The sequence below is a fragment of the Pleurodeles waltl genome, chromosome 9, assembly GCF_031143425.1.
Source record: "Pleurodeles waltl isolate 20211129_DDA chromosome 9, aPleWal1.hap1.20221129, whole genome shotgun sequence".
Lineage (NCBI taxonomy): Eukaryota > Metazoa > Chordata > Amphibia > Caudata > Salamandridae > Pleurodeles > Pleurodeles waltl.
The window spans coordinates 16,362,358-16,386,938 of record NC_090448.1 but is presented as its reverse complement, the minus strand read 5'-3'; the positions used below and the strand labels follow the sequence as shown (position 1 = coordinate 16,386,938).

General features: G+C 46.3%; 1 protein-coding gene across 3 annotated transcripts in view; it reads right to left on the bottom strand.

The window, feature by feature from the left end:
- Nucleotides 1-19,914: 19,914 nt before the first annotated feature.
- Nucleotides 19,915-24,581, bottom strand: part of LOC138258845 (SRSF protein kinase 3-like) — a 119,442-nt gene continuing 114,775 nt past the window's right edge. For all 3 annotated transcript variants that reach the window (XM_069206122.1, XM_069206123.1, XM_069206124.1), the window contains exon 12: nucleotides 19,915-20,236. In XM_069206122.1, coding sequence (XP_069062223.1) covers nucleotides 20,052-20,236 — 185 coding nt within the window. In that variant the 3' untranslated portion in view covers nucleotides 19,915-20,051. The remainder of the gene's footprint in view (nucleotides 20,237-24,581) is intronic.

Genomic DNA, 24,581 nt, shown 5'->3' with positions numbered 1-24,581 from the left:
TGTTTTTTTTTTTTTTTTGTGTGGCATAGGGGGGCCTGATTTGTGCCCCCCTACATGCCACTATGCCCAATGACCATGCCCAGGGGACATAAGTCCCCTGGGCATGGCCATTGGGCAAGGGGGCATGACTCCTGTCTTTGCTAAGACAGGAGTCATTTCTATGGGGGTTGGGAGTGAAAAAAAAAGGCGCAAATCGGGTTGAGGCGAAAAAATTGCCTCAACCTGACTTGCCCCATTTCTTGACGCCCAAGCCCCATATCCCCCTACGCCGGCGCTGCCTGGTGTACGTCGTTTTTTTTAACGCACACCAGACGGCGCCGGCGGCTAACGCCGGCTAACGTCATTCAATAAATACGGCGCCCGCATGGCGCTTCAGAATGGCGTTAGCCGGCGCTAATTTTTTTTACGCAAAACTGCGTTAGCGCAGTTTTGCGTCAAAAAGTATAAATATGGGCCGAGGTATTGTCAACCAACGAGGCTTTGAATGGAGGATGCAGCGGTAACCTTCTAGTGCTTCCCAAAGCTTTCATCATTGCCTGCCCTGCTAATGCAAACCCAGTCCAGATTAGAAAGACTGTAACAGATGGAGAGCATCTCTGGTGTGTGCCCACTGCATCATCAGCAAGTTAGTCTCGCCAGAACTGTTGTCCATCATGTCACAGGTACACCCTACATCAGAGGACACAGTGTCATGTTCCCAGTTCTGTACTACTACTGGCGTGACGATTTTTTCAAAATTTCCCTCCCATCCCTGAAACAATTGAAGGTGACAATTATTAAGCACCTGTTGATATGTGGATTGCATACTTTTTAAAACAAGTGGTCTAGTTATGCATTACTTCTCCAGCCTATAGCATGCCAAACTGCAACAGAATCCATGGATGCATTTCATGCCTTCCTCAGCCGGTTAGCATGTGCACCATCGTAGACCCAGAAGAGGATGCGCTTATAGACTGAGCTGTGTCTTCTAGTCCTAAAAGAATCCCTTTACAATGTGTGCAGTTCTGAAAATTGGTTCTGGCTATCCATTGTGATAGATTGGGTGCAGACAGGTCATCAGAGGCAGCGTAGCTGTGGAGCACAAGCCCTCTCCCACCAATTGGTGGCATGCTTCATCACTGCTTTAACACGAAACAACATTCATATAAAACTCACTTATTAAATAGAGATGATTAGGCAGGAAGTACTGCTATTGAATGAATCATAACAAACAGCAATAACAGTTCAGAACTCAGTGGCAGACATCCCTTAGGTGTGGTGTTTATGGCTATAGGATGTAGGGGCCCAAGCTGAGTTCCGGAGTCTGGTACTCTGATTCAGACATGTTTTAGGCACTAAAGTTGGGACCTTTTTAATTTAGAAAAAGTTTTGTAAACTTTTAAAAACTTTTGCAACTTTTTGGAGCTTTTTCTAAGGCCTAACTAAAGTCGTTTTAGTTTTAATCACTATTCTAGGAACGTAACCTATCAACCTAGCAATTACTTTTAAACTTTAAAAAAATAGTCCAATTGTAATATACAACTAGGCTAAAGACAATTTTAGAGTTATTCGTGTGCACACTTAGTGACAGAGTAGTATCAGCAAATGTAAAGTCTTGTATCCCAATGCTGATACACCAAATGCAGGAGGCTGGCTCTCTATGTAGTGTCCAAAAACGATGTACACTGCGCAGAAAGTCTGAGCACCCACACCTTGGTATCCAGAGGCAAAAATAGATCACCTAATGCTCTATTGTTGTGGCAGCTTGGTCGAGCAGTTAGGCTAATACAGGAGATGCGCTAAGCATTTGTTGTACTCACAGTATCAATAAATGTGGACACACACTTGGAAGAATAACTCAAGACCAATTTACATAAATACGTCTTATTTGTATAAACATTTTAAGACCAAGATCATCAAAATTGGCTAAGTACTCTTAAAGTTATGATTTTTCAAAGTTTAGAAAATGTTCTGTTTCTGTGCGTAATTACGCACCATTGGAATCAATGAGAGAAATCTTTAAAATTGCATATGAAGTCAGACATTGCTCTCACAAATGTCACCTCTTGTTTCTAGGTTGAGGTTATCGAGATGTCTTGTGAGCCAACCGGAGAAGTTCGGGCAGCTCCCGGTTCTGGCGGGGGCAACGACTAAGGGGCATATTTATACTCTGTTTGCGCCGGAATTGCGTCGTTTTTTTTTACGCAATTCCGACGCAAAACTAACTCCATATTTATACTTTGGCGTTAGACGCGTCTAGCGCCAAAGTCCATGGAGTTTGCGTCATTTTTTTGCGTGGACACCTACTTTGCGTTAATGATATGCAAGGTAGGCGTTCCCGTCTAAAAAATTTACTCCGAGACTTGTGCGCCGTATTTACACTCCCGGGCAAAATTCACGCCAGGGAGTGGGCGGGTAAAAAAAAATGACGTCCGGCCGCTTTTGCGCCTTTTTTAGCGCCTGGTCAGGGCAGGCGTTAAGGGACCTGTGGGCTCGGAAGGAGCCCAGAGGTGCCCTCCCAAGCCCCCAGGGACACCCCCTGCCACCCTTGCACACCCCAGGAGGACACCCAAGGCTGGAGGGACCCATACCAGGGACATTAAGGTAAGTTCAGGTAAGTTTTTTGTTTTTGTTTTTTTGTGGCATAGGGGGGCCTGATTTGTGCCCCCCTACATGCCACTATGCCCAATGACCATGCCCAGGGGACATAAGTCCCCTGGGCATGGCCATTGGGCAAGGGGGCATGACTCCTGTCTTTGCTAAGTGCACAGGGGGACTTGGAGGTAAATCAGAGCTGGTTCTCCAAAGCAGGGGCCAGGGAGGCCGGGTGCAGTGCAAATAGGTTAGCCAAGGGTCGTGCGTCAAGCCTTTGGAGCCAGGTGCAGGTCACTTTGAGGGTGGATTGCAGGTCAGTATGGCCACTATGGGGGGTGGCTCCTGGGTGTCCTGAAGTCCCTGGACCGGTGCTTGCTTCTGGTCCTCAGAGAGTCCGGTGTGGACTTTTTTCTGGGTGTCCGATGTTCGGGGTTCAGTACCCCAGCCTATGACACATCTCTGCCACTGGAGGTCACAGTACCACTAAACTTGGCACACTAGCAGGGTTTGTCCTCTGTGTCTTTCAGGTGGAATTTGGTCAGCCTGCCTTGTCCGGTTCGTTGGTCAGTAGCCAGTCAGTGAACTGGACTTCACTCAGCGGGAGGTTCTTGGTGATTTTTAGAAGGATGGAGCTCCTCTGGGGTTTCTTAGAGTCCGTCCGATGTCCAGTTGGCCCCTCAGCAGCGATTGTCGAGTCCTGTGTGCAGCGGGCAGGGTTTGGCGCCTTTTCTTCTTGCAGCAGGACTTCTGTTCTTCAGCCTGGGGTCTTCTTTGTTGCTGGCCTTGTTGTGTCCATTGAATCTGATCTGCAGGTCTAGGGATTCCCACTGCATTCTGCATTTAGTGGGCGTTAGAAGGAGTTCCTGGTAGTGGCCAATAGGCCACTTACCTTTGGGTGGCTACACCCACTCTGTGACCACTTCCTGTGGGAAGGACTCACACTCCTAACCCTGGTTGGCTATTCTCCTGCTATCCAAGATGGAGGAAAATGAAATGGAGTGGTCACCTCATCTGCCACCCCAGAGGGGAGGTGCAGGTCAAGGATAGTCACTCCCCCTATCCTTTGTGTGTGTTCCCACTGTTCCTCCCGCAAAAAAGTGGGGTCTGGGATGGGGGTGGCCATCTGCTGCTAGCAGTAAATGGCTGGAGTGCTGCTTCAAAGGCGTCGTGGCCTTAGAAGCTTCCTGCCAGAGCAGGACACATTCCTGGGGGGGGGGAGGGTGACACCTCCACCCAGGAATGGCTTTGTCTTCTGGTTCCAGAGAGCACCAGGGATCCAAAATTGTGCCTGGTGGTGACAGGCTGGTTTGAACTAGCCAGCAACCATGCCAGGGTGGTGTAGGTTTTGCAGGTACACCTCTATGGCATCCCCTGGGTACGTGATATAATAAATCAAACAATGGTATCAGTGAGGATTTATTACTCTGAGTTGTTTGATACCAAACAACCCATTGTTCAGAGTAGCTATTGTGTAGCTGGGGAACTCATAATGGCCAGTGTCCAGCACATGTACTTGCTATGGCTCCCTTGCACGATTACTATGCCTTAAGGTTTTGTAAAGAAACAGTAGGGGCATATTTGCTCAGGCAAACATATGCCCTCACATGCATTATAGTGCACCCTGCTTTAGGACTGTAAGGCCTGCCAGAGGGGTGACTTACCTATAGTGCACGCAGTGTTAGTGAAAAGGGCCTCTTTGTGAGTACCATGTCGAGTTTGTAACTTTTAAATACACCTGGTCGTGCACTTGCAATGGCAGTCTGCATGAGGCTGGTGTAGGACCTCTCAGAGTGGCACAACTGGTGCTGCAGCTCTGGGGGACCCTCTTCAGTACCCAGGCCCTCTGTACCAGGGATACCACCTACTAGAGACTTACAAGGATGGCTGAAGTGCTAAACATGATACAGTTTTGGGGACAGAGATCTGGCCATGGGAACCTGTTTAGCTGGAGCCCAGGGCACTTACAGTTCGAACCCACATCATTTTCCAGGCAAATACATGGGGAGCTAACCATGCATAAACAGGTGTCTCTTACAGAACCCATGGCAGGTATTACACTCCACCACTTTTCCTGGATCACCAGCCACCACTTCTCCTGGCATAACAAGGCTTCACAGTATTTGCAAGAAAAGATGTCCAGTTTCAGTGTCAAATAACACCTGTGAGAGAAAACCTGCTATTGGTTGTAGGTAAAAGAAAACAAGAGACTTGGGGAACTTTGTGAGGGTGAACATTTTGCGAAATTTGCTCACCACTAATAAAAAGTTTTGTCACGGCGTTTTTGCTTCATAATTACATGCACCGGGTGATCTGTAGTAAACAAAGAACAAAAGGGCATCAAAGAGAGAGTTGGAGTCTCACAACTCTGCTGCCTTTGGCCCAGTGGCATAACAAAACATGAGGTGGCCCCCCTGCAAGACATGGTGAAGGGGCCCCCACACTCACATCAGTAGGGACTGAGGGGGCCCCCTCCTCTATAGGTAAGCCTGGGGTGCCCCCTGCACTGCAGGGGCTACAGGGGTCTCTGGTACGCCCCTGAATGTAGGAAGTTAGCTCTGTATGTACTATTTCAAAGTAAGAAATAGCATGCACAGAGTCCAAGGGTTCCCCTTAGAGGTAAGATAGTGGCAAAAAGAGATAATTCTACTGCTCTATTTTGTGGTAGTGTGGTCGAGCAGTAGGCTTATCAGAGGGTAGTGTTAATCCTTTGTTGTACACACACAGGCAATAAATGGGGAACACACACTCAAAGACAATTCCAGGCCAATAGGTTTTTATATAGAAAAATATATTTTCTTAGTTTATTTTAAGAACCACAGGTTCAAGATTTACAAACAATACTTTAAATGAAAGGTATTTCACTTAGGAACTTTAGGAACTTTGAATTAGCAAAATAGCATATACAGTTTTCACACAAATGGCAATAAGCTATTTTAAAACTAGACAGTGCAATTTTCAACAGTTCCTGGGGGAGGTAAGTGTTTGTTAGTTTTGCAGGTAAGTAAACCACCTACACGGTTCAAAGTTGAGTCCAAGGTAGCCCACCGTTGGGGGTTCAGAGCAACCCCAAAGTTACCACACCAGCAGCTCAGGGCCGGTCAGGTGCAGAGGTCAAAGTGGTGCCCAAAATGCATAGGGTTCAATGGAGAAGGGGGTGCCCTGGTTCCAGTCTGCCAGCAGGTAAGTACCCGTGTCTTCGGAGGGAAGACCAGGGGGGTTTTGTAGGGCACCGGGGGGGACACAAGTCAGCACAAAAAGTACACCCTCAGCGGCACGGGGGCGGCCGGGTGCAGTGTGCAAACAGGCGACGGGTTTGCAATGTAGTTCAATGGGAGACCTAGGGGTCTCATCAGCGATGAAGGCAGACAAGGGGGGGGGTCCTCGGGGTAGCCACCACCTGTGCAAGGGAGAGGGCCACCTGGGGGTCGCTCCTGCACTGGAGGTCGGATCCTTCAGGTCCTGGGGGCTGCGGGTGCAGTGTCCTTACTAGGCGTCGGGTCTTTGAAGCAAGCAGTCGCGGTCAGGGGGAGCCTCTGGATTCCCTCAGCAGGCATCGCTGTGGGGTCTCAGGGGGGTCAACTCTGGCTACTCACGGTCTCGCAGTCGCCGGGGAGTCCTCCCTGTAGTGTTTGTTCTCCACAAGTCGAGCCGGGGGCATCGGGTACAGAGTGCAAAGTCTCACGCTTCCGGCGGGAAACATGTGTTCTTTCAAAGTTGCTTCTTTGTTGCAAAGATGCTTCTTTCTTGGAGCAGAGCCGCTGTCCTCGGGAGTTCTCGGTCCTTTTAGATGCAGGGTAGTCCTCTGAGGCTTCAGAGGTTGCTGGACCCTGTGGAACGTGTCGCTGGAGCAGTTCTTTTGAAGTGGGGAGACAGGCCGGTAGAGCTGGGGCCAAAGCAGTTGGTGTCTCTGTCTTCTCTGCAGGTTTTTCAGCTCAGCAGTCCTTCTTCGTCTTAGGTTGCAGGAATCTATCTTGCTGGGTTCTGGGAGCCCCTAAATACTCGATTTAGGGGTGTGTTTAGGTCTGGGGGGTTAGTAGCCAATGGCTACTAGCCCTGAGGGTGGCTACACCCTCTTTGTGCCACCTCCCTGAGGGGAGGGGGGCACATCCCTAATCCTATTGGGGGAATCCTCCATCTGCAAGATGGAGGATTTCTAAAAGTCAAAGTCACCTCAGCTCAGGACACCTTAGGGGCTGTCCTGACTGGCCAGTGACTCCTCCTTGTTTTCTCATTATCTCCTCCGGCCTTTCTGCCAAAAGTGGGGCCGTGGCCGGAGGGGGCGGGCAACTCCACTAGCTGGAGTGCCCTGGGGTGCTGTAACAAAGGGGGTGAGCCTTTGAGGCTCACCGCCAGGTGTTACAGTTCCTGCAGGGGGAGGTGAGAGGCACCTCCACCCAGTACAGGCTTTGTTACTAGCCACAGAGTGACAAAGGCACTCTCCCCATGTGGCCAGCAACATGTCTGGTGTGTGGCAGGCTGCTAAAACTAGTCAGCCCACACTGGTAGTCGGATATGGTTTCAGGGGGCATCTCTAAGATGCCCTCTGGGGTGTATTTCACAATAAAATGTACACTGGCATCAGTGTGCATTTATTGTGCTGAGAAGTTTGATACCAAACTTCCCAGTATTCAGTGTAGCCATTATGGTGCTGTGGAGTTCGTGTTTGACAGACTCCCAGACCATATACTCTTATGACTACCCTGCACTTACAATGTCTAAAGTTTTGCTTAGACACTGTAGGGGCATAGTGCTCATGCACTTATGCCCTCACCTATGGTAAAGTGCACCCTGCCTTAGGACTGTAAGGCCTGCTAGAGGGGTGACTTATCTATGCCATAGGCAGTGTGAGGTTGGCATGGCACCCTGAGGGGAGTGCCATGTCGACTTACTTGTTTTCTCCCCATCAGCACACACAAGCTGGCAAGCAGTGTGTCTGTGCCGAGTGAGGGGTCTCCAGGGTGGCATAAGACATGCTGCAGCCCTTAGAGACCTTCCCTGGCATCAGGGCCCTTGGTACCAGAGGTACCAGTTACAAGGGACTTACCTGGATGCCAGGGTGTGCCAATTGTGGAAACAAAGGTACAGGTTAGGGAAAGAACACTGGTGCTGGGGCCTGGTTAGCAGGCCTCAGCACACTTTCAAATCATAACTTGGCATCAGCAAAGGCAAAAAGTCAGGGGGTAACCATACCAAGGAGGCATTTCCTTACACCCCTGATTTGGCCCTTTCCATAGGACGGCTGGGCTACTGGTCAGCGAAGAGATGAATTCAAGAGAAAAATGTTTCTCTCCAACATAACAATATACATTTAATTCTAATACAAAATATATAGATTCGGTGAAACCCTTTATCAAAGGCATTTCAGAACCCTGCCTTGCTGTTCGCCGTCAGACGCCGCCCAGATTCATATCCAAGAGTTAATCATTAGCAAGCTGAGATGGCTCCCCTGATTGGTGTCCGAGAGTACCTGATATCAGCAACAGCTCAGGTGTTCACCGTAGAAATCTAATAAGGGCCGTGAGAAGATCTCATGATGGGAACACACCTTACAACCTGCCCCGCATTTCACCGCCCGCCACTCCCACCCTGCACGTCGCTGGTGCAGGCCACCTACAATAGGCCATCCTCTTAAGTAACATTACAAAGGATTAAATATCAGTGTTGTGGGAATTGTTGGTTTATCTTGAGCTAGATCTTTTGTAAGCTGGATTTATTGTTTTTCGTTTGTTTTTGTTTTTTGAAGTAGAACACATTACCTCCTGGAAACATGTACCACACAGTACTCAGTACTAGTCTAGGGGACACTCGCCCTGAGGCGAACATGCAGCTAAAAGATGAATGTGCAGTTCAAGGGGCCCTCTCGCTTTTCATAAATACTAATGGTGAGTCACATACTATTCATTGTTTGTGTCCCCTATGTATCTCAACTTGGTTTACTGGGTCAAGTGGGTGTATTGTTTATGCTGGATCTGGGCTTCTGATGCTCCTTGTATAGTCCTGTGGTCTCCTTCTGGTACAGATCATGGCCTCCACTGGTGTGTGCCTCCACCTCCAAGTGATGCTTTAATACATGACCTTGCAGATGTACTTTACACCATGTATCAAATCCTGCAATTAATCAATTGCAATGACTGGTATTATTCCAAGATGGCATCTTTCTTGTGTTTTATATTTTTAATCCATTGCTTCTTTTCAACATGCTCCATTAGTTCAGGTTTAGGGTGCTTATCGCTATGATCCAAGTTCTGGTTCATTCAGATCTATGAGTTTGGAGCATCCAGGTGTATTGTGCAGTAGTGTGTGTAATAATCCTATCCAAATCCATCTGACAACTCTTCTCTGATACAGGATATCTGGAGGCAGTTTACAACCTTGCCAGGTAGGTCTGGCCAACACTCGCCCTGTGACTCTAAATGAATCAGGTGCTTAGTCAAGGTTAGAAGCAAAACATATTAAATTATTTAATAATAAACTTTACCCTCAAATAATACAGCAAAAAATACACGTAGGGCCTGATTTAGAACTCGGCAGAGAGGTTTGCTCCGTCACAACGGTGATGGATATCCCGTCCGCCAAAATTAAAGTCCCATAGAATAAAATGGGATTTAGATTTCAGCTGACGGGATAAGCATCACCGTTGTGACAGAGAAACCCGTCCGCCAAGCTCTAATGCAGGCCCTTAGTGTTAGGGTTCAAGGGTTACAATGGACTGTAACCACTAGTAAAAGTGTTTCATAAAGTGTTCAGCTGTAAACATAACCATGGATTTACAGGGAAATCTAAACATAGAAACATATCTGCAGATAAACCACTCCAAAGAAACATTGTTACAGAAAACATATTGTTGAGGTTGCTATCACAGAAAATAGAAAGCATTGAAACCAGTGCTTATTATGAGATACATTAAAAACAAACCATGAAATACAGGGGTTAAAGATATGACGGATAGCCAGGTTAGGTAAACGGGATAATGTTATGCTTTAGGAGTGTAAGGGTTAGGCTATGGCAGAGGTCTTCAAACTAGGGGGCGGGCCACCCTATGGGGGCCCCAAGTGATCCCAGGGGGGCGCCAGATTCTGGCCAAAAGAAGCATTAAACAGATAACAGGGCTTTGTTTTAAGGTAACAGTACTTAACTGCAATGTTTATATAGGCTTAGACATAGTTAAACATTGCCATCTTTATAAAATAATTGCGAAAACTTCTGAGGGGGGCCCAAGGATTTTTATTTTCCAACTGGGGGGCGTGGTATTAAAAAGTGTGGAGACTACTGGGCTATGGGTAATGAAAAAGGTAGGTAATAGGGTTCAGTTCAGATACAGGCTTAAGCTGTGCTTAATTTGTGCTGGTGGTTGCCGGTAGGGCCCATAGGCACTCGTTTTCGGGCACTGGCACTTGTTTTTCGCCCAGAGCAAGAGAGAGGAACACGTTAGGAGGAAAGAAGGAAGAAGCAAAAGATGGATGAAAAAGAACCTACAAGAGTGAGATACAGGTGTCTGGTGATTGATACAAATATGAGTTGGGTTTAAGGCTGTATGGCTTTGGTTACAGCATCCCCAACATTCGATAGCACCGGCTGCGGACATCTGAGCAAAGGTTTGGGCTATGGCACTTATTTTTTTTTACATATTATGCACTGGGTTTAGAGTTAGGAATAAGAGTAAGGTCGAGGTCAGAAGAAAGAGCGATTGATATGCAATTGTGTTATCGACAGATTTGTTGCAGCAGTTTATTTTTAGAAGTTCCACTGTTACATACATCGATGTTGTTGAGGTTTATCTGTAGTGGTTTCTATGCAAGGGTGTTTTTCTTGTAGCAGAGTTTCTCTGGAGTGCTTTCTCTGTAAATGTGTGTAACACATGCTTACTGTATTAGTTTCTTTGTAAAGGTGTTTCTTTATAGCAACTTTTTTCTTTAGTAATTTTTGTGCTAGGATGCTTCTCTGTACCAACTTTTCTCTGTAGTAATTTTTCTCTTAAGGTAATTTTCTGTAACAACTTTTCTCTGCAGTGATGTCTTAGTAAAGGTTTTCCTTATTATGAAACAGATCCATTAACCATAACCTAAGTGAAAATACAGAACTGAAATATCTGGTACGTGAGACATTTGCGGAAGGGGACTGGAAACAAGAAATTAAATTTAAACAAGAAGTGGAGACATTGAATGCAAATCAGCCTTTGTCAGCATCCATTGTTTCTTCAGTGGGAGATTAGCGAAGATGTCACCAGTCAACCATATCTGAGATTCTTAACTTCTCACATTGTTCTGACTCATGCCAAATGTTGTATATTCTTTTATTTAAGAAGAATTACAATCATTTTTATAAGATACAAAATAACATAAACATTGAGTTCAAGAATTCTTCAAGTTCACATAATGATTTCATCAGAAAAACAGTGACATCTTTGTACCTATGCTAATGTTATGCATAGACACCACTTTCACTTTATTCAAAACCGAACTTACTATCTAATGATGGGATTTAAAAAACGGTGACATTTTGCTGTTGTTTTTGTACATAGATGCATAATTAATTGTACCATTATTTTAAAATATGACAGGTCATTTAGAACGTGGTGGATGGCCCGCAGCCCAACAGGTCAGAAGGGACCATTGCCTCTCTTCTACTGGTAAAGGTCTATCTCCCATATCATGACACTGCTTCCTGCCTGGAAGGGATCTCATTGCCTTTTGTGCAACCATTGGTGCAGCAGTTCCACAGAAGGCAAAGACTTTTACCCAACTCAGCAAAATATTTTTTATTTTCAGAAATAAACCTTCCTAATAAGGGGTTATTTCAGAAAAATAATAACCCCTATCAGAATTACCCCTAGTACTAAAGTGTATTTCAGTTTTTTCCCCTGTTCAGGACTCCTTTTCCAAGTAGTTTTGAACAGGGAAAACGTACATGTGAAGTCCCGCCCTAAGTAAGGCGTCCGTCTCCTGCACATTCACAGGGCATGTGGTGGATGGGCCATTGGTCTAAGGGTTCCAACACCACATGACAATCTAGCACTAGAATACTTGTGCTTCACCGACCTCTAAATAAGACCGGTGAACTGAGATGTTACTGGACAGGAGGGCCGCTGATTCACCGCAACACCCCGCTCTACCAGTCTCTAAGGCCCTGATTTAGATCTTGGTGGAGGGAAATACTCTCTCACAAACACGTCAAATATCCCGTTGTGGTAGTAGATATCGAAATGATGACCAGAACTGCAGAGGTACTCTGGAGCTGTGATTTATTCAGCAGAGGAGACCCACGGCCGGCACACGAAGCAGGCAGCAACCGCTCTCCCAGCCGCATCCCATAAAGTGACTTTCCCAATCCCCATAACAACCACAGAATTCTAATCCCCATAGCAACATACACAGTATTAAGAATACAACACCATCTTCCTTTTAACAAAACAAAAGAAAAAAAACATAAATAAAGAAAACACAAAAAATATACACAAGGAAAAACTAATACTGACAAAACAATAAATTCAACAGAAGCATTCCTAACTCTACAGAGAATACTAATATCTGACAAAATCTTTGAATCTAACAGGAGCATTCCTAACTCTACAGGTCCTGTTCACATTCTTGTTAACAGAGGAGTCAACAACATTACGTTGAACAATGGAACAATCAGTAAGTGGGGACCCAAAATCCCTGTTATGAGTCTCCTTGTCATACACAACATCCCAGAAGTCACATTCGAAGTTGTCATGGAGAGGTACATCCCCTAACTTTTTCTTAATGATATCAGCTTGCTCACTAGTTATCTTCACAACAGCATTCTTGTTCCACCAACCCTTACCCTGTAAGCAGACCGCTCTTCTAGAGATTTTCTCAACCTTGACCGGTTGAGAAAATTTCGAATCACCTTTGTTGATCTTCATAGGTTTTTTAACTAATACCCAATCCCCGGGTTCCACCTCCAAATCTTTCACACTCTTAACTCTGTCAAAATAGTCCTTAGACTGCTCTTGTTTGCCTCTCACCCGCATACGAACTTGACGCAGATCAACAGAATCAGCAGAAAGGCCAGTAACATCATCCAACCAGGTAGGTCTTAAATCTGTAACAGGATCTCTTCCCCTTAAAAGAATAAAAGGAGAAACCCCAGTAGTACTATGAGGTGTGGTGTTATAGGACCAAACTTTCTGTTGCACATACTCAGCAACATTGAGGTTATTAGAAATGGCAGTTTGTATTCCCTCCTTCAAAATACGATTCGCTCTTTCGACCAATCCATTAGAAGAAGGACTGTACAGAGGAACCTTGATGTGTTTCACTGAGTGATTAAGAAAAAATGTTGTCACTTCATTGGAGACAAAGGGAAACCGCCCAAAGACCGCACTGCGGTCAAATGACCACGGGGGTCATTTCAACTTTCCCGCTGGGCCGGCGGGCGATCTCCAAAAGATCGCCCGCCAGCCCAGCGGTAAAGCCCCTGCAAAGAGGAAGCCGGCTCCGAATGGAGCCGACGGATTTGCAGGGGTGCGACGGGTGCTGTGGCACCCGTCGCGAATTTCACTGTCTGCTAAGCAGACAGTGAAAATCTTTGTGGGGCCCTGTTAGGGGGCCCCTGCACTTCCCATGCCAGTGGCATGGGCAGTGCAGGGGCCCCCACGGGCCCCACGACACCCGTTCCCGCCAGCCTGTTCCTGGCGATGTAAACCGCCAGGAACAGGCTGGCGGGAAGGGGGTCGGAATCCCCATGGCGGCGCTGCAAGCAGCGCCGCCATGGAGGATTCCCTGGGCCAGGGGAAAACCAGCGGGAAACCGCCGGTTCCCCTTTTCTGACCGCGGCTTTACTGCCGCGGTCAGAATGGCCCGGGAACCACCGCCAGCCTGTTGGCGGTGCTTCCTCTGCCCTCCGGAATGAGGGCCAAAATGTGTTCCATTGTCAGTAACCACCTCTCTAGCAGGACCTTCAACTTGAAACAAACGTTTCAAAAATTTAATGACCACATTGGAATCAGCAGTGCTAGAAAAGGCAAAATACAACCACTTGGAGAAATAGTCAATAGCTACAATCATGTACTTATTCTCATTCTTCAGCATATTAAATGGACCAGCAAAATCCAATCCTATTTTCGCCCAAGCATTCTTGGGCCATTCTGTACAACACAAAGAATTAGTTTTGGTTTTCCAGTGCTTGTCGGAACACAAACACTCAGGGCATTTATCCACATAACATCTTACTTGAGAGTCCAAACCAGGCCACCAGTAATGCTGCTTAATATTCTTGATGGTAGCAGAGATGCCCAAATGTCCTAGATGTCCTACTGAAATAATGCCATCCCTCAGGGATAAAGGTGGCACAAACATATTCTGCCTCATGACAATACCATTAACCACCGATAATTCAGATGCAACCTGAGCAAACGACTTTAATTCTTTGTCTAAGCTCCTTTCAGGAGGCCAACCAGAAACAAGGAAGTCTTTAACTTTGGCTAGAGAAATATCATTGTCAGAACTCTTATTCCAAACTTCCTCTGAAATTTTGAACGCAGAAGCTGCATCAGAAACTGTCATCACACATTCTTCTTCAACAGGCAATTCAGTGACATCCTCCACAACTGGCAAACGAGAAAGACAATCTGCCCTTACATTTTTTCCTCCAGGAATATATTTTATATCAAAATTAAACTCAAGTAATCTGGACATAAGTCTAACCAACCTGGAGGACGCCTTGTTAGAGCAACTGTCTCCAAGCATGTATATTAAAGGCTTGTGATCAGTATACAAATCAAATTTGGTACCCCAAATATACATTTTAAACTTCTCAGTTGCCCAGGAGCAAGCAAGTGCTTCTCTTTCAATAGTACTATATTTTTGTTCTGCATCACTCAACATGCGTGACGCAAAGGCCACAGTACTTTCAACACCATCTACAAATTGGCTCAAAACAGCGCCTAAGCCCACAGAGCTAGCATCCACTGTGATAATACACCTAACACCATGAGAAAAAGGTTTGATAACAGGGGCATCCACAATGAGTTGTTTCAAATGATCAAAAGCCCTGTGGGCCTCGTCAGTCCAAGCAAACTTGACATGCTTCTTCAGCAACGCCCGTAGAGGTTGTACCACCATAGCAAACCCAGACACAAATCTGGAGTAGTACTCACTCAAACCTAAAAAAGATCTGAGAGAATCCTTGTCCTTAGGAACAGGGGCCTCAACTATGGCTTTGATTAAAGATGACTTGGGCGCAATACCTCTAGCAGAAATGTTATGCCCTAAAAAATCAACACTATCTGAAAAGAGCTTGCATTTATCTTTGATGACAGTGATATTATGTATTTCCAACTTCCTAAATACTCGAAATAACATCTCAAAATGTTTTTCTTTAGTTGCAGTATGAATCAGAATGTCGTCCTGAAAGACCTGAACACATTGTTCCTCCGAAAACAAAGCATCCATCAATCTCTGAAAAACACTAGCGGCAGAAGCCAAACCAAAAGGCAAACGCAAATACATGAAAGTTCCAAAGGGCGTCACAAATGAAGTTAAAGGCTGAGAATCTTTGGATAAGGGAATTTGGTGATAAGCTGACCTTAAATCAATGGTGAAAAGTACCTACTCTTACCCAAATTTGCCAATAAATCATTGATTCTGGGCAAAGGATGAGCATCTACGAGAATGTTGCGATTAAGTGTGCGCAAATCAACACATAGACGAATACTTCCACCCTTTTTTTTTGCAAGAACAATTGCCGAAATCCACTCAGAGGAATCAACTGGAGTGATAATACCCTGTTCACACATTTCATGAAGTAAAGTTTTAAGATCCTGTCTAACCGAAAATGGAACCGGTCTAAGCTTCTGCTTGACAGGCACTGCATCTTTTTTTAACTTGATTTGATATTCAAATCCCTTGATAATACCAATATCTTTCTTAAAGACCCTAGGAAAGTTTTCATACAGATTTTCAACTGAATCAAGATCCAGGGGTAATTTCCCTTCAGTCAGACTTAGCACAGGCACATCACCAAGAATTACAGGCACAGAGTGACCTGGTCTTAAAATAATACCCAACTTAGCCTGATCTTGCCAGCCCAAAATATCTCTGCCACGTTCAGCAACATAAATTTTGGTATTAATGCATCTGCTCTTGAAATCAAGAATATCCATGAAAAAACCCTTTATAGCAATGTCAAACTCGCCAAAAGCTTTTGGATTGACATCAGATCTGTGAAGCTGCTTCCCGGACCACAATCTGTTAAACGTCACGTCAGACAGGATAGTAATTGGTGAACCGGAATCAGCCATAACGTTCAAATTAACAGAGCCTATAGTTACAGAGCAAATGGGACCTTTACATTTGTTTTGAGAAGCTCCAACAGTATCAATAGTTAACAACACATTGTTAAAAGAATCAGTCAGTTCTTCTTCAACTATATCAATTTGAGATATCTTAGCTTTGGCCTTAGCTAGACGACAAACACTTTGGAAATGGCCTACTTTTTTGCAAAAATTACACTTTTTTCCTTGAGCTAAACAAGATGGATTATTTCCCATATGAGTCTTTGAACCACATCTAAAACAATAACCAGAATAGTTCTTTTTATCCACACTTTTGTTCGCTTTGCTCCTACTGGATACAGCATTAACTTCCAAACAATCAGCTTGCAGGACAGCAGAAACTTGAGCAGAAGCTTTAACATCTTCTGTTAAAATTTTGGAAGAGATGAGAGAGCGTTCAATGCTCTTAGCTATGTCCAAGACTTCACCCAAAGACGGATTCTTACAAGTTAAAATACGCTCTTGTATTTTTTTGTTATAACAATTGAAAACTAATTGATCACGCAAGTAAATGTCTATATTTGAACCAAATTCACATTTCGCAGCAAGAATTCTTAAGACTGCCAAGAAATCTTCAATGGTTTCATCCACAAGCTGTTTCCTTTTAAAAAAATGATGACGTTCCAACATTACTGAAGGTTCATCAGAATACTGTTTAGCCATACGTGCTGTAGCTTCAATATATGCATCCCAGGATTCATCCCCCAGTGGTGCAACTATGGCTGGTAAGTTATCGAAAACTTCTTGACCAGTTTCGCCTAAGTGGTTGAAAAGGAGTGCAGCTCTGCGCGCAGCATTGTACCTGGAAGCGTCGATAGCAACCAAATAATTTTCAAAAATACGTAACCACTTTCTCCAAGGAATTGGCGGTCTACCAGGTTTTTGTAGAAAAGGAGGAGGTTGAACAGCCACCTGAGCTGTTGCCATTGTAGAAAGAAGAAGAAAAATAAATAAATATATATATATATATATATTTATATATATATATATATATATATATATATTTTTTAATAAATATCACAAAATTCCCAAAATTAATTTCTTAGTTTCTTTTAAGAAAATAGACCTCAGCGAATTAACTGTCACAGGTGTGTGTGTCACCGAAGATACGCACACAGAACAAGATGAAGAGAATGGAAACCATCCCAAAGTCTTAAGATGGCCGCCAAAGCAAAAGGAAATGTTTCTAAAGGCGGTGTAGCTTGCACGAGAGGAACAGCAGTCAGGTGACTGAGGCGCACAAGGAGCAGACAGAAGAAAATGCCTCCTTCCACTGAGGCGCGCGAGGAGCAGAAGAAAATGCCTCAGTCCAAATCAGGAACCGCAGAAAGAAGCAAGAAGAAAACTGACTTCACCTTCCAGGAAGAGCCAATGAGTAAGTAAATCCTGTAGGGCCTGCAGGGCCAGCAAGCCGATACGAAGCAGAGTGCAGGGTCGGTGGGTCTCCAGAGAACACCCTCGTCGCCAAATGTGGTAGTAGATATCGAAATGATGACCAGAACTGCAGAGGTACTCTGGAGCTGTGATTTATTCAGCAGAGGAGACCCACGGCCGGCACACGAAGCAGGCAGCAACCGCTCTCCCAGCCGCATTCCATAAACTGACTTTCCCAATCCCCATAACCACCACAGAATTCTAATCCCCATAGCAACATACACAGTATTAAGAATACAACACCCGTCCACTGTATTACAATCCCATAATATCCTGTGGAGATTGTAATATGGTGGACGAGATATCCCTCACGTTTGTGACAGAGTATTCTATCCACCAAGATCTAAAGCAGGCCATGAATAATGCCATAAGGGAATGAAAAACTTAGCACCTGCACTGGATGTCTCCTCTCAGTCCAACAGAATGGCTAACATCAGTACGTTTCATTACCATCCACAGAGAGTTCACTCTGTTGTCACAAGGCACGAGAACACAGCATCGTCTTATTCCAGGCAGGAGAATCGTGGATCTGAAGAAGAAATCTCAGCCTGTATACTTGGACAAGGGTGTGAGATAATGGAATGTCGATTAATGCAAACCAAGTTATAACAAGGTTTGGCGAGCTGGTTCATGCTCTGAACCTGAGAATCATTCAAACTGTCCATTCTCTGAATTGTCCATTTAAACTCTGTGTGAGTCTCAGCAGTCTATGAAAACCAATGACTTGCCCAACCACCTCTCACTGTGACTCTTGTAAACATCACCCTTCTTTCCAATTTATACCTGAAAAAGGAGAGACCAAATCTGTCTACTCTGTGCTATTGTGTTTAAACCCCGCCGGTTACAACGAATATTTCTGCAAGATACAAACTTGGAAATTTAGAAGCATGATTTACGCATAACACTCAAGGTAGTTTGAAGTTCAGTAAGGTGATTTTTTGAAAATGTTCTTGTTATGTGAACTTCATACCTTCATGGTGATGCAAACAATATGCTGATTGAGTCTTCCAGACCTAAAACACCTTGGGCAGATCTACTATCCTTGCCTGCAACTCAGCACAGCAGCCCAAAAATCTGCGCTGCGCGGGTAGGAAGGAACAGGAGAGCTCCATATATGCAGAGATATGGCTCTCTCTTCCCCTCTCCCTAGCGCCGGTGCTGATTCCAACTGCAGTGCGCCACGCACACACCTTTGCGCCTTAGTGCAAGGATATGTGTTAGAGTCTAGCATACGTTTTGTACAAAATATTAGGGCTAGACAACTTCTAAAACTTTTCCTACTATGTATGTGTCCAGCACAGTGCAGCACGCATGCAAAGTAGAAAAAACAAAGAAGAAATGACAACATTTCTCCATTTAATGCCTGGTTTTAAAAGGCGTTAATTTTTTACGCAAAACCCTGCCTCACTTTTTTGGTAGATAGGGTTTTGTGTCAAAAAGGGTGGGTGGTTGCGTGGGAATGCCCATGTAACGCCCCCTTGACACAAAGTAATGCAAAGCAGCGCCTTCTAAATCTAATTTTCTGCAGTGACAAGCACTGCCGGTGACATCTGGCAATAAGGACCCCATTTCTGAGATCTACAGAGCTGTGATATGGTTGATGACATATAAAATAAAAAATATATATTGTCGATCACTTCATTCTGCTTTCCAACTCTCGTGCGTCCATCGTTCAACTATCGCAAAAATTGTTCTAACCGATTATGAAGCAACCACGGTATAATTCAATTTCTTAAGGGGCAAATATGATGTGTTAAATCTTATTTTACCGAGATAGGAAGGATGAACATCTAAGCTGATTAACCAGAATTAAACCTTTAAGTTAAACAAAGATATGTGCTGAAAGTGTTTCAACCAGGCTGGGTATCTGACAACCTTATAAACCTCTCCTTGTGGAGGGATGAAAGGGTCCCAGAGTAAATGCCTTTGGTGTTTTTCCCATTTTGGTCCAATTTCAGAGGCGCTGCAGATCAGGGCAGGTGGAATACTAGTGATGTGCCTGTCTGGGGTGTGAGTGGAAGATAAATATCCTGAAGACAAGGAGATCAGATATGGCAGTAAATTTCCAGATGGGAAACAATCATTTTTCAAAGGGATGACCAACTGCAGCCATTGAGGGCCGGGATCATGCAAGGCTTTGAGCATTGCTATGATCCAGGGGGCCCAATTCACAAAGGGGCCCAGGGCACACTTGTGGCAGGGACCCCTCACCTGCGTACTGCCGGTACTCATTGTGGAGGTACCGCCACGAGCACCGGGGCCCTGCCATGAGTGCCACCCGCTGCCACGAGTGCGGTGGCCCTTTGTGAATCTGTCCCTGTGATTAGAAATCTCAGGTAGATCCATTGCATATAAATTTATCTCACACCAATATCCAGACAGCATGCTGTGGCAGTGAAATGTGAGGGCCAACGTTGAGCTCACTTGGGGCCATATGTACGAACACATTTTCCCATTGACACAGAATGGGAAAAACCCTTTGCTACATCTGGCCCTTGGTGTCTATGTGATTCTTTTCACCAAGTGTTGGAAAATCAGCCTCCTATAACATACATAACAAAGAGAGTATGATAATCTCAGGTAAAAGAATAAAAACAGAGCTTCCTCAGTTTGACACATTTCCTAAAATCTGAATTTATAGCACCCTTTTTTTGTAAATGTAGTTCAAATGCCTATCAGTATCCTGTTAAACCAGTTTCATGATTTTTCATTGATGTTCTTTTAACTGGGTCGCCAGAAGAATTTTTTATGAGTTGATCCAGGGATGTTGGAGGCATTTTTCAGCCGTGGCCCTTTTCTCTGGCATGTAGGCCAGCATGGGCTGCAGAAAGCTGGTGAATGGATCAGCATCGGTCGCCGGCCACTTGAATCTCCCCACCAAGGTTTCGTACAGGCTGCATGGGTAGAGGAAAGGGATCCGTAAAAGGTCACCTGGTGAAAAACAAGCTGACATTGTTAAACTGTCCATGGATGGAAACAATAAAGAAACACTGCTGTGTGAGCATAAGGTTTCAGGGCCTGATTGAGATCTTGGCGGATGAGTTACTTAATCACAACAGTGATGATATCCGGTCCGCCGAAATATAAATTCCATAGGATATAATAGGAGTTATATTTCGGTGGATGGGATGTCTCTCTCTGTTGTGACGGAGTAACCCATCCACCAAGATCTCAATCAGGCCTTCAGTCTCTTAAACCAGTTCTGCAACAGTCCAAGGAAGATAGTGTACACAGAGATGCTGTTGTGCCAGACTTTATAATGTAGACTTTACATAGAGCTTTATAGCCTTGAGAATATTCAACTTGTCCTGCAGCTACAGGTCTTTTCTTGCTTGGTGAGTGCCAGGAGTTTTGAAGGTGCCCCAGCAGGCCCCTGGTGTTTCCCATCTTGATATAAGACAGGATTTGAAGACACTGCGGGAATAGTCAGAATGTTTGTAGAGGCGGGAGCTCACTAACCCATGAAGGATCCCCCCACAGATCATTTATATTTGCAGGAAGAGCTAGCCTGTGGTCAGAGAGCACCCCTCGGGGCAAAACCAAATTTGTCATCCCCTCCACACTTAGGCCCTCATTTCAAACTTGGCGGGCGGCAACCGCCGCCCGCCAAGTTGAAACCGCCGGGCGGCCGCCAATGCGGCCACACTCCTGCGGGGTCTATTTGGAGATCCCCTCTGGGCCCGCGGGCGGAAACCTGGTTTCCGCCCGCCGGTCCAGCGGGGATGTCGGCCGCAACACGTGAGCCGGCTCCAAATGGAGCCGGCGGTGTTGCGGCTGTGTGACGGGTGCAGTTGCACCCGTCGCGCTTTTCACTGTCTGCTGTGCAGACAGTGAAAAGCTGCATGGGGCCGTGGCAGGGGGCCCCGCGACTCCCCTTTCTGCCAGCCTTTTCATGGCGGTTCAAACCGCTAGCGGCGGCTGGCGGGAGGGGGACTCGTAATCCCCTGGGCAAGCAGCGCTGCCCTGGGGGATTTAAACCGCCGGGACAAAAGTGGCGCCGCGGTCGTAATTCCCAAAGAAGCACCGCCAGCCTGTCGGCGGTGCTTCCGACAAAACAGCCCTGGCGGTCAAAGACCGCCAGGGTTGTAATGAGGGCCTAAGTCATCATAGGGAGCCTGCTGCAGGGAACCCCAGTGCCCCTCTGGTGGACTATGCCCTGGGCATCGGCCCTGCTCACCCATGCCAAAGGCTGGCCCTGTTAGTAGGACCCCTGTACATTCAGTCAACTAGCCAGCAAGTGTCCCACTATTGCAGCTGCTTCTCCAGCATTCAGACACTGATGGAGGGAGTCAAGGCCTTTGTGAGGAGGAGTTACTGACAGCAGGCAGGTCTGGCCAATGCTGCAGGAGTGACTGACAGTTGGTAGGACTCACTCATGGTGCAAGAGTGACTGACAGCGGTCAGGTCTGGCTGATAGTGCAGGAGTCACTAACAGCGTACAGGCCAGGTGATGGTGCAGGAGTGACTGACAGCGTACAGGTCTGGACTAGGGTGCAGGAGTGACTGACAGAGGGCAGGTCTGGCTGTATGTGCAGGTGTGACTGACCACATGCAGGTCCGGCTGACGGTGCAGGAGTGACTGATAGCATGCAGGTCTGGCTGTGGGTGCAGGAGTGACTGACAGCGTGCAAGTCTGTCTGATGGTTCAGCAGTGACTGACAGCGTGCAGGTCTGGCCAGTAGTGCAGGAGTGACTGAAAGCATGCAGGTCTGGCTGTGGGTGCAGGAGTGACTGACAGCGTACAGGTCTGGACTATGGTGCAGGAGTGACTAACAGTGGGCAGGTCTGGCTAATAGTGCAGGAGTCACTAACAGCGTACTGGCTAGGTGATGGTGCAGGAGTGACTGACAGCGTACAGGTCTGGACTAGGGTGCAGGAGTGACTGACAGCGGGCAGGTCTGGCTGTATGTGCAGGAGTGAATGACCACATGCAGGTCCGGCTGACGGTGCAGGAGTGACTGATAGCATGCAGGTCTGGCTGTGGGTGCAGGAGTGACTGACAGCGGATGGTTCAGCAGTGACTGACAGCGTGCAGGTCTGGCCAGTAGTGCAGGAATGACTGAAAGCATGCAGGTCTGGCTGTGGGTGCAGGAGTGACTGACAGCGTACAGGTCTGGACTATGGTGCAGGAGTGACTAACAGCGGGCAGGTCTGGCTGATAGTGCAGGAGTCTCTAACAGCGTACAGGCCAGGTGATGGTGCAGGAGTGACTGACAGCTACAGGTCTGGACTAGGGTGCAGGAGTGACTGACAGCGGGCAGGTCTGGCTGTATGTGCAGGAGTGACTGACCACATGCAGGTCCGGCTGATGGTGCAGGAGTGACTGATAGGATGCAGGTCTGGCTGTGGGTGCAGGAGTGACTGACAGCATGCAAGTTTGTCTGATGGTTCAGCAGTGACTGACAGCGTGCAGGTCTGGCCAGTAGTGCAGGAGTGACTGAAATCATGCAGGTCTGGCTGTGGGTGCAGGAGTGACTGACATTGTGCAATTCTGTCTGATGGTTCAGCAGTGACTGACAGCGTGCAAGTCTGGCCAGTAGTGTAGGAGTGACTGAAAGCATGCAGGTCTGGCTGTGGGTGCAGGAGTGACTGACAGCGTACAGGTCTGGACTATGGTGCAGTAGTGACTAACAGCAGGCAGGTCTGGCTGATAGTGCAGGAGTCTCTAACAGCGTACAGGCCAGGTGATGGTGCAGGAGTGACTGACAGCGTACAGGTCTGGACTAGGGTGCAGGAGTGACTGACAGCAGGCAGGTCTGGCTGTATGTGCAGGAGTGACTGACCAAATGCAGGTCCGGCTGATGGTGCAGGAGTGACTGATAGCATGCAGGTCTGGCTGTGGGTGCAGGAGTGACTGACAGCGTGCAAGTCTGTCTGATGGTTCAGCAGTGACTGACAGCGTGCAGGTCTGGCCAGTAGTGCAGGAGTGACTGAAAGCATGCAGGTCTGGCTGTGGGTGCAGGAGTGACTGACAGCGTGCAAGTCTGTCTGATGGTTCAGCAGTGACTGACAGCGTGCAGGTCTGGCCAGTAGTGCAGGAGTGACTGAAAGCATGCAGGTCTGGCTGTGGGTGCAGGAGTGACTGACAGCGGGCAGGTCTGACCAATTCACCATTTCTTCTTAAATACTTTGATCCGTTGCATAATCTCAAATATACCCTCTTGATTAAAAATATCTTTGAATTGATGGATTGTCTCTAGGGAGCAGATGTACGAAATCTCAGATTTGCAAATTCCTAATAGCACATTTTAGCGATTCGCTATTAGGAAATCACAAACTACGATGTACAACAGTGTGTATAACACTGTTAACAGTTCCCAGTGGGTCGCAAATGGAACTGTCTCATCAATATTCATGAGGCAGGTCGCAATTTGCGACCCATTGTGAATGGCTACAATCACAGGGATGGTGGCCTGCTGGGTTCAGCAGACCACCATGTGTGTGATTGCTTTGTCAATAAATCATTTTTTTTGTGTGATGTGGCCTGTTTTCCAGAAAGGAAAACGGGCTACATTATAAAGAGAAAAATGAAACATTTTATTTTCCTTTTTTAAGAATAGGTAGTGGCCCGTGGGACTACTTCCTGCTCTTAAAAACTGTTTGCACCCCCATTCACAAAGGGAAAGGGATCCCTTAGGTTCCCATTTGCGAATGGCTTACCACCAACTTGAAGTTGGTGGTAACTGCGAATGTTTGCGACTGCATTCACAGTCACAAAACATTCTTATATACCAGTGTGACTCGCTACTCGGAAGGAACGCCCTTGGCACACCCCTTCCAAATAGCGAGTCACAAACCCTATTTTGTTATTCAGTAATAGGTTACTTACTTGTAAAATAGGTTGGTACATGCCAAAAAGCATTTTACCAGTCATAAACGTCCCAATGGGCCGTTTGCGACTGGTGAAACGCTTTGTACATCTGGCTCTAATTGTGGAAACATATACATATATATCTCTTGACACACTAGGAAATTTAAATCCCATTTTTCAGATTTGGACGTGCAGGGAGACAGACTCAGTCGATATTTATAGTAACATTTTGAAGATCTTAGATCAGAAAGAGACAGCCTTCAACCCCCTTGACTATTTGGAGATTATGGCCCTCATTATGACCCTGGAGGTCGGCGGTAATATGGTGGAAAGTACTGCCAACAGGCTTGCGGTACTTTCCACCATATTATGACTTTGGCGGTTTGGTACCAGCCGGGCGGCCGTCGCTGTACCGCCTGCGGGATAATGACCCCGCCTACCGCCATGGATTTCGTGGCTTCCTTA